This window comes from Arvicola amphibius, chromosome 4 (assembly GCF_903992535.2).
Source record: "Arvicola amphibius chromosome 4, mArvAmp1.2, whole genome shotgun sequence".
Classification (NCBI taxonomy): Eukaryota; Metazoa; Chordata; class Mammalia; order Rodentia; family Cricetidae; genus Arvicola; species Arvicola amphibius.
Window position 1 is genome coordinate 53,762,577 of NC_052050.1, and position 10,614 is coordinate 53,773,190.

At 44.1% G+C, this 10,614-nt stretch overlaps 1 protein-coding gene across 2 annotated transcripts in view; it reads right to left on the minus strand.

The window, feature by feature from the left end:
- The window catches only part of Myh8 (myosin heavy chain 8), a 29,596-nt gene extending 19,230 nt beyond the window's left edge, over nt 1-10,366 (minus strand). For both annotated transcript variants that reach the window (XM_038328842.1, XM_038328841.1), the window contains exons 1-13: nt 10,157-10,366; nt 9,205-9,348; nt 8,966-9,122; nt 5,717-5,744; nt 5,511-5,619; nt 5,326-5,418; nt 5,130-5,193; nt 4,452-4,550; nt 4,260-4,363; nt 3,963-4,101; nt 2,710-2,828; nt 2,474-2,623; nt 721-891 (exon numbers count right to left, since the gene is read on the minus strand). In XM_038328842.1, coding sequence (XP_038184770.1) covers nt 721-891; nt 2,474-2,623; nt 2,710-2,828; nt 3,963-4,101; nt 4,260-4,363; nt 4,452-4,550; nt 5,130-5,193; nt 5,326-5,418; nt 5,511-5,619; nt 5,717-5,744; nt 8,966-9,122; nt 9,205-9,348; nt 10,157-10,366 — 1,587 coding nt within the window. The remainder of the gene's footprint in view (nt 1-720; nt 892-2,473; nt 2,624-2,709; nt 2,829-3,962; nt 4,102-4,259; nt 4,364-4,451; nt 4,551-5,129; nt 5,194-5,325; nt 5,419-5,510; nt 5,620-5,716; nt 5,745-8,965; nt 9,123-9,204; nt 9,349-10,156) is intronic.
- Between the last annotated feature and the right edge of the window lie 248 nt (nt 10,367-10,614).

The window sequence follows — 10,614 nt, forward strand, 5'->3', positions numbered from 1 at the left end:
ATAAAAGCTAGGCGTGGTCATGTGCCTACCTGTAGCTGAAGGGCAGGTAGAAGGTCACCAGCCTAGTAGAGGCCTGGTCTCAAGAGAATGCAGCAGAATGTGATAGAATAAGATACCTAGTATCCTTCTCTGGTGTCCACATGTGCACAGATGTACCTGCACATGTTTGAGTGTGTATACACACACACACACACACACATACACACTTCTGTCTGAGAATAATATTTGACTCTATTCACAGTAAGAAAAAACAGTATAAATAACCCAAACACTACTTAAGATATTTTAGATGTTTAGTCTCCTTAAATATAGATTAGTAAGGAGTAAAAGCAATTTGAGCTATGGATTTCTGGTGTGCTGACTGTATTGTCTCTGCAACAGTTTTTATATAGAAAAGCATTCATTACTGTGAATGACTTCCTGGACTATGGTGGAGGCAGAGGAGAGCTAGCGAGAGTGCTTCTAGTAAAGCCGGCGGTCACACATGGAGTGTTCGCAGCTGCTTTTACGCTGGCTATGACTCAGGATTAGGTCCCATTAGGGGAGGAGCTAAATGAAGCTAACCCCTTCTTCATGTAGAAGTTATGAAGAGGAAGTGATTTCTAAATAGTGCTCTCTCCCAGTTTGTTTGCATCTCAGGCGACAGCAATGCTTTGCAGGATTCTTTAAGACACTTGAGTCATCCTCACAGACAGACCCTTCCATCAAAGCTAGACGAACCTTCTCGATGAGCTCGATGCAGGCGGCCAGGTCCATCCCGAAGTCGATGAACTCCCACTCGATGCCTTCCTTCTTGTACTCCTCCTGCTCCAGCACGAACATGTGGTGGTTGAAGAACTGCTGCAGCTTCTCGTTGGTGAAGTTGATGCACAGCTGCTCCAGGCTGTTGAACTACACAGAGAAGCAGAGATTTCCCAGGTTAAGTGCTTATTTATGGGAGCAAAATCTGTTAATGGAAATATTCCTTATGGGAAATAATCTGAACAGAATGATAAGGTTGAGCTTAAGTATTTACGCTAATTGCTCTTGGTTCAACATTCCCAGGGATAAATGCCTTTCTCATGAAGTCTGGACATTCTTTAGGTACTCAGGTATTAAGCACACTAAATTTCCCTTCCTTCCTTTTTCCTTCCTTCTTTTCTTCCTTCCTTCTTTCCTTCAATTCTTCCTTCCATTCTTCCTTCTCCTCCCTCTCTTCTTCCCTTCTTTCCTGCCTCCCTTTTATCTCCCCTTCCTTTTTGAAACTGAGTCTCACTAAGTAACTCTGGCTGTCCTCAGCCCACTATATAAACCTGGCTGACCTGGAACTCACAGAGATCTATCTGTCTGTTTCTGCCTCCCAAGTACTGAGATTTCAGGTGTGCACCAGCATGCCTGGAGAACCAACCTTCCACATTTTATTCACCGCCGTCTGTCTGTCTGTCTGCCTAATATACTACAGTTCTAATAGAATCTACTTTCTTTTCACCTGTGAAAATTCAAAGACAAGAATGTATAGGAAGGTACAAGTATGGCCCTGTGCTTTATGATTCTGATGCAAAAGAGAATGGGAAAGTGATTTATTAGAAAAGCTTGCTAGCAGAGGTGGAACGCTCTATTCTCTAATTCTAGGAGTGGTTAACACTCTTATCTTTGTCATGTTATTAAAGGAAACTTATATTAAAACATTTAGTTGATGTGTAAAATGGAATGGACGGTTTGGTTTCTTTTTTGTTGACATCAGGTAACCCCCTTGTCTGATCTATGAAAGCAGAGATCTGGTGCAGAATAGCAGTTGAAGATCTGAGAGTCTTTGCATCCATTTACTCTCTCTTTACCCAGGATAAAGCTGAAGCCTGGACATGAAATAGTTTGTATGAGGTAAACTTGGAAGACAAGAGGCCAGCACCTATGGCTGGGTTTCTGCCTCTGGGCTTTCTCCCTTCCATGCCCAGGTATCAATGCAAGATGCCTTGCTGCAGACAGATCCTATCTTGGCTTTGTGTTATATGCCTGTGGAATTTTTTGTTTGTTTATTTTTCAAGACAGGGTTTCCCTGTAGTTTCTAGAGCCTGTCCTGGAACTAGCTCTTGTTGAGGCTGGCCTCGAACTCAGAGATCCACCTGCCTCTGCCTCCCGAGTGCTGGGATTAAAGGCGTGTGCCACACTGCCTGGCATGCCTGCAGAATCTTTAGCACATTTGATTTTCATTGTATATCCAATTTCTGTTGTAATAATAATAGTAACATTTACTTCTCTTTATTGAAGGTTTAATGAATGAAGCAACATTTTGAAGTTCCTAGAATAATATCAAAAATATACTGACTTTTCAATACATTTAGTTATTATTGTTATTATTTTCTATTATCTCTTAGATATTTTGGGGCAAACTCTTATACTAGGCTCAGTGTTGAAGCAAATAAATGACTATCACTTAGTACGTCAAAATTCAAAATTGCATCCCTCAGTTTTCATTAATGTGAAGATAACTCACATCAAAGATCTCAAAGCCAGCGATGTCCAAGACCCCGATGAAGTATTGCCTGGGCTGCTTGGTGTCCAGCTGCTGGTTGATGCGGGTGACCATCCATAGGAACATCTTCTCGTAGATGGCTTTGGCCAGGGCGCCCACTGCATTGTACACCTTTGTAGATACAGTAATAACTGTTAGTGCTATTAAGCCGTGCCATGTAGGCCACAGTGTGTGCTTCACAGAGGGCACGCATTTACCTGCTGCACTGTCTGGCCCTTGGTGACGAACTCATTGCCGACCTTGACCCTGGGGTAGCACAGGGCTTTGAGCAGGTCAGCAGAGTTCAGGTTCTGGAGATAGGCAGCCTTGTCAGCCACTGTGGTGACACAAACCAAGAAATGTTTTTAACATTTGTCCTCATCCCTTTGTCTTTCTCCTATTTAAATACTCTGCTATTTAGATTTTAAAAACTTTAAATAATTTCAGATAAAGTCAAATAAGATTCTTTGTTATGTATATTAAGGTGCCTGGTTGCCATTAAATGGTTGATCAGAGTGACCTGTTGCAAGTAGGATCGGAGAACACTTTCATTAACCGTAAACATGTAAACAATGTTTATTGTGACTTTCTTTGACATGGTCTCTCCCTGTAAGACTTCAGGTATTGCCGGAAGAGTGAGATAAACATACCATGACCCTCACTGTTAGGGAGGGAAAAAGGCCGAGTACATGCACTCTTATGCAGCTCTTACCTCTTTCCATTTAATCTGACAAGATCAAAGGTACTTGCTTCTTTATCTTAAGTAGTGGAGGTTAATTAAACTGGGTGATCCTCTCTAAAAATATGTGTAATGCTGTGTTGGTCTCAAAGGAAAAGTCGGGAGAAAACCGAAGGAGAAGGAAAGAAGGAGAGGGAGAAGAATGTCAGGCTAGGTTGGTTGGGGAAGGTTAGGGGGCAGGGGAATAACTGGGTGGTGGTTCCTATGTACTGAATGCTTTTTCATATGTGGACATGATTTTTCTTTGTCAGTTTCCTTTGTATCTTTCTTGCTTGCTGGCCTGGGGGGATTTACATGTAGACAGCACCTACATACATACAGATGTGCCTAGGAGCACCCTTCACCTCTCACCGTATGCAAAGATCCTCTACTCCTAGCTCCTAGGCTTTCTTAGCTAATGCTGAAACAATATGTAAATCTGTTGTGTATACCTACCTCCCTTTGCCAAGACAAAGCAGGGATATTATTCCACCTCATTCTGGCTCCAGTTCCCTGGCCCTCGGTTGAGCTTCTATGTGGCCGTTGGGGTTTGGGATAGCTTATTTGAATCGGCAGTGATGATGAGGTGATGGAGAATGAGAAATGAGGTGGGTGAGGAAGGCATGTGTATAAAGAAATGCGCACTCGTCTTTGGAAGTGCAGTCACAAGGAGACGTGAGTTTAGGGTGGACGTCCAAGTGTTTCAGTTCAAAAGTTCTGCTATTCAAACCCAGTTAGAGGGTCTTTGGGTACCTTCAGTGCCATCTGGCTCAGCTTGCTCCTCACGCTGCTTCTGCTTGAACTTCATGTTCCCATAATGCATCACGGCCCCTGTGAGTTTATAGATGGACACTTTCTCTTCAGATGAGAAACCCAGGATGTCAATGGCACTCTACCAGGAAAGATGGAAGGGCAGAGGTTAGGGTGGAAGACATTATTTATGATAATTTATAATATACACTGAGACGAGCACACCTATGTAGAGTTTGCTGCTGCCATTCCCATACATAATTGGCTTTAAAAAAAATGTTTGTGTATGTTATGACTTACATCTGTGGCCATCAGCTCTTCTTGGTCATCAATGCTGGGCACTGTGATCTCCCCCTGACTGACAAAGGCGTAGTCATATGGGTTGGTGGTGATCAGGAGCATTTCTGGGTACACAGAATGAAGGGTATATGTTTTAACATGAGAAATTGGTAATATAAACTTTAACTTCCATCCACAAATTTAAGTTCTCACCAATTAGTTCTGGCTTCTTATTGGACGTGATCTGATAGAAAATGTGGTAGCTCCTCTCAGCTTTTAGCTGGAAAGTGACTCTAGACTTCTCCAGAAGATCTGAAAAGAAAGAGATTGAACTAGAAAAACAGTCTATTCTTTTGACATACTGTAAACTTTAGTCTCCAAAACTGGAGATGCTACATTTGGCTCCAGTGAGGTTTCGTCACGATTCTCATCCTGCGGTTGCATATTAGAACCGAAATGCACACGAAAGCTAGCGTGCACCTTTCCACAGAGATGCAGCCTCTGAAGTACACGTCCCTGGGACAAGTTTTAAATGGGAATTCATGACCTCTGTGTGTTAGCTGACCTCTACTGTTCTCGGGTCACCTCACACCATCTGTGGTGAAAGTCTACCTTGGAGAGATATATTTACCAAATCACAGCCCACCCATAGGTAACCATGGGGGTAGAAATTAGAGTTGATCTTGACGTTTGGAAGTTCTCTCAAAGATGAGAGGGTACCACCAGCCGGAGATTGAGGTACAGGGAATGGAGAGAGAACTGTGAGGGTGTCTGACAATAGCTCACAGACAACTCTGGTGGTAGACTCTGCATAGAAAGTGTTGCAGAATGCCCCTACAACCAAATTGGCTTGCTTCTCCAGTTAGATTTTTCAGCAGGTCTGTTACTCACATGTTTCAATATCTGCTGATGCCAGTTTCCCGGTGGTACCAAAGTGGATTCTAATAAATTTGCCCTGGAAAAGATAATGATGTTTTTAGTACTAAACATTGAAACACACAGAGATAAGCACCTGAAATATTTTGATACAATGACCATAGCAAGGAAAGACAGAAAGCGTTGGTCCCTTTGTGACCAAGAGACTTACGAAGCGAGAGGAGTTGTCATTCCTCACTGTCTTGGCATTGCCAAAGGCCTCCAGCAGCGGGTTGGCGCTGATGATCTGATCTTCCAGGGTCCCCTGCAAGGGAAAGATCAATCCTTGTATCTGGGGATCCAGACTTCTAGGCACCCCAGCAGAGTCTGGATCCTTGTTCTAGCTACCAAACCCACCTGCATTTTGCCAGGCTCCTCCTTCTTCTTCTCCCCAGTGACTGCAATTGTTGCAAAGTACTGGATGACACGCTTGGTGTTCACAGTCTTCCCGGCCCCAGATTCTCCACTGTCAAACACAAGGGAATGAAGATCAGAACTGTTGCACAAACCTGCGATGGTTGAGACAGACACTGCCTACCAGAAAGAACAAGAAAGTCACGTACGTGATCAGGATGGACTGATTCTCGCGATCTGTGGAAGGAATAAAGACCACCAGTCAAAACAAAACAAAGGGAAAAGCTATGTGTATTCAACATAAAGCAATGAAGTCAGGTGAACTCAGACTTGATCCCTTCAAAGATGGCTCCTATGATTTCAACTTTGGGTGTAGTAGAGTAAAATTCATGAAAATGAGAAGCAAGGAATAATCTATTTTTTCCCACTTTATTATTATTTTTTGGTAAAATACATATAATATGAAATCTACCACCTTTTCATTTTTGCATGTGTCTGTGTGTGGACACACGTGTGTACGTATGTAAGTGCATGTGCACCTGTGTGTGTGTATGCACACAGGGTCCCTATACCGGTGTGAGGAGCCTTCCTCGATCGCCCTGCACTTTATCCATTGAGTCAGGATCTCCCAGTTAGACCTAAACCTCACAGGTAGAGCTAGTCTAGCTAGCTGGCTTGTCTGGGGAATCCCCACCCACGACTTCCAGCACTGTGATTGCAAACAGGCCTGGGTCCAGGCTGCATTTGCTTGGGTGCTAGGGATCCATAGTCTGTTCCCCAGACTTATGCAGCAAGCACTCTCGTCATGGAGCTGTGAAGCCGGTTAGGTTCACACCATCTTAAGTATGTAGCTGTGTGGTATTACGTTCCCTCGGCAGCCATCAGTCCCTTCCGCTTCCAGACCTCTTTTCATCTTGTAGAACCTGCCCTCTGTAGCCATTACATAGTGGTTCCCTTGTTTGTCCCAGTCCTCAGGAGCTGGCAACCCCTCCTCAGCTCTCTGTTGACAAATGTGACTACTATCAATCAGAATCACACAGGGTTTGTCCTGGTGACTTTTTCCCTTACCACGTCCTCAGGGTTCATCTGTGTTGTGGCTCTGTCGGTACTGACTCCATTGCATGAATATCCCACCCTTGGCTTAACTGCCCCTCTGCTGGCGGGTGTGTGGGTACCTTGCATATTTTCACTTGTATATTTTCGCTGTTGTCGCCTTTAATCCTAGCACTCAGGAGGCAGAGGCAGGCGGATCTCTGTGATTTCGAGACCAGCCTGGTCTACAAGAGCTAGTTCCAGGACAGGCTCCAAAGCCACAGAGAAACCCTGTCTCGAAAAATTAAAAAAAAAAAAAATATTTTCGCTGTTGTAAACGATGCTGCCGTGACTCTGGCCTACAAAGTGCTCTCCGAGTGCCTGCTTCAGTTCTTCTGGCTGTCTTCCCAGAAGTGGGGACCATGGATCAGACCCTAATTATAGTCCAGTTGCTTGAGAACCACGTCACCGTGTTCTGTAGCAATTGTGCCATTTTACACCCCACAACGGGGGCGGCCTCCTCATTTCTCCACCTCCTTTCTAATACCTCCTATTTTCTTTTTTTAAAAAATCATAGCCATCTAAATGTGTGTGGGGGTTGTACTTTATTACTATTTTTAAATGATGTTATTAGAAAATGTAAACACACTTGAGAACAGAGACTATGATAATGAGACCCTGGGGTGGCCCATCTTATAGAGGAATAGTCATTAGTATTTGGCCAGTTTTATATCCTCTCTATGTTATTCCAACCTCACTGGATTATTCTAAAGAAACCTCAGGCACGGGGCAATTTTTGTTGTGAGGAATGAGTCACGGGATTGTGAGGTCATTAGGAACATCAGACATTGCTTAGGCGAAGTCTTCTGCTTACCAGACAGGAAGGCTGAGACTCAGAGAGGAGGAAATGGTTTTTTAAATATGAATTGCAGACCTAGCTAAGGCTGCAGATAATCAGGCCTTTTGGCTTCCGGGAGACATTGGCTCAACTTCTTGTTCTCTGTCATTCATTTGACTTCTGGTGATGCCAAATAAGAAATGGTCTGAAGTGATACATGTTTGCTTTTATTTATCTTTATTTTCCTTTTAATATTATAGATATTTATCTATATAGTAATAATATATTTGTATCACTTTTCTAGTGCATTAAATCTGCAGTTCTGGATTGATAGAGTGTGGATTTTTGAGAACTCTTAAGTTTAAAGGTATTTCCAGAGAAAATCAATACAAGCCTAGATGTTATTTAGATGTATATACAAACTTAGATTTTAAAATATCTTAGGCTTCTATTCAAGGGAATGGGTATGGAATTTGATTAATAAAAGGTGTTTTCCCCTAGTATGAATAAAATCATGGACAATCAGATGCACCTAGTGGGCAAACAGACAAGAAAACAATCTCCTGGTCTTTCAGGCGATGTTCAAATAACACTAAGCAGGCCAGTACCATGCTTCTGCATCATTTTGTATGTAGAGCGTGTTTGGAAGCCTGGGTGACTTAGATTTAGGGTGGCCCCAAAGCCTGGAGAGTGATTTGTGTGGGGGTTGGCATACATCGCAGCGCTGAGACTTGAAGCCTCTGACAGGAGCCTGTCCTGGGTAACTTTGCGGGAGGTGTCTAATTTCTGTGGACGGACCACCAGAATACTGCTTCTGGGCATGGAATCCTGGGGAAAGTTCCAGTTTGCCATAGGGGTCCCTGTTATGTCACGTTCTCCTCTTTCCCATTTTAAAAGACAATTTACAAACAAATGTGGCAAAAGTAACAGGGAAAAAAATGTCCCCCGGCCACTAAAAACTCCACAGAAGAACAGGAAATGGGGGGGGGGAATTAAGGTTATACTGAGAGGCAGCACATTTGGTGAGGGAAGACAAAAGTTTTCATTGCTGTTCTGGGGCCCATCATGAGTATGCTTTGGTAAAGTGGGACTCACAGTCTTGGATAGGAGAACGTTTCAACACAGGTGGGAGAAATTCTATAGGTCCGTCTTTATCCACATCCCACCTCAAATTCCCTCACTCAGCCCCCAAAGTTGACAGCATCCACAGAAGAATTCAGAGTTCTCTGGATATGGCTAAGAACTCGTTCCTTGGACTGCTGAGGAGGTAATTCCCTCCCCACCAAGATCTATTTGTACTTTTGTATCCAAACCAGAAAAACTATGGGCAGTAACTAATCTGTTTTCGGAGACCTGCTCTTGGCTTCCTCTGGGCTTGAGTTTGCTAGCCCTGTTGGCTTGGGCAGGTCAGTGAATTCCATCCTAAAGTGGAGATGACTGCCAGAAAGAGTCAATGTCATGGCTGTGTTGTTCTTTGGAAATGGCAAGTCCCATGGGGCAGCGGTGTCTTATAATAAGACTGGGGTGAGTTCTGTTTGTCCGTCCCAATTGTGTGTGCACAATTCCTATAAACAGACGCCTCACTCACCCGTCAACATGAACTGGTAGGCGTTGTCAGAGATGGAGAAGATGTGGGGCGGGGCCTCCTGGCGCTTTTTGCCTCGGTAGGCCGCCACCACCTCGGGGTTGTACACCGGCAGCCACTTGTAGGGGTTGACGGTGACGCAGAAGAGGCCCGAGTAGGTCTGAGAAAGAAATCAGAAAATTCAATATAGTGCCTCTGGCTTTGTTTTAAAGAGAAATAAATGATCTAACAAGGGCTCTCACGTAGATCATCCAGGCCGCATAGCGCTCTTTGAGGTTGTACAGCACTCCGGGCTCGTGCAGGTGGGTCATCATGGCCATGTCCTCGATCTTGTCGTACTTGGGAGGGTTCATGGGGAAGACTTGGTCCTCCTTGACGGTGAGAGTCTGGAAAGAAAGCAGGCCAGTCTGAGATAGGGTTTACGTCTGCTTGTTTGATTTGGTTATAAAACTGCAATGGAATACGCTTTCTATTACATAATTATTCGGTGCCTTTTAAAGCCTTGAACATATTAGTTTCCAGGTCCGATGCCAAGAAAGACGGTTTCTTGTGATAATGTAGGAGTTGATACTTTTTGTGGGCGTATTTTAATTGTACAAATTCAAAAGGTTTAGCATGCTTGATTTTCATACCCTTGCGCAGCCTGGGTTGATTGAATCTGCCCATCCCTCCATGATCCAGCTACCATTACTTCCCAGATTGTACAGCTGCAGGAAATGAAATCAGTACACGGTAGAGAGGCCCCAAGATCCCTGGTGACTGCGGAACTACCCATGTTCTAAACAACATTTTTCCTTCCCTTTTACACTCATTTCGCCAGGCCAAGCATTTTTAATTTTTTTCATCCCACTCATTACAAGAAACTTCTTTAAATGTATCAATATTTTATGGAACTAAGTAGGTTACTCAGGAATTTTTGTGACAGAAAGGGGTGGTTTTATTTTTTCAGACTTGGAGATTTAGACCTGGAAGTAGGGAACTGAAGGGAGATGCTGGAGGCCGTAATGGGCTGATTCCCGAGGGAGCTTGGGAAGGGGGAGATCCTGTAGTCTGAATTCCTTTAGCTCCCAGATCTTAGGACCACACACTAGGAGGATGATCCCAGGGTGGCTGTAGGCTCAGGCAGCCCTAGCAGGGGAGACCTCTACTCTGGATTGAGCCAAAAAAAAATGAGGTCAGAGCATTATCACTTACCGCTCCACTTTCCGTCTTGACGGTCACTTTCCCTCCTTCCTTGCTTTGTATGGTGCTTTTCACATAGGATTCCTTGGGCTCCGCCACAAAGACAGATGTTTTTGCATCAAAAGGCTTGTTCTGGGCCTCAATCCGCTCCTTCTCCGATTTTCGAAGGTATGGAGCAGCTTCACCAAAAATAGCCATCTCGGCATCCGAACCCCCACTCATGGCTGCTATTAATTCAGCCGAGGTATCTGCCTTGAGGAAGAAGGGGGAGGGAGAAATAGGAAAAAAAAGGTCAAACGGATGGGTGAGGATTTGAAGTGCAGTCTTCGGCACAGGCTGAGACCCTCTCTTCAGTTTGGCATCTTGTCCCACACTCTAACATGGTGTGAAGGGCTAGTTAGGAGTGAAAATGTAATTTGAGGACCCAGTTTTAGGACTTGGCAGGTATCCTTTCCAGAATCTTGACTCCC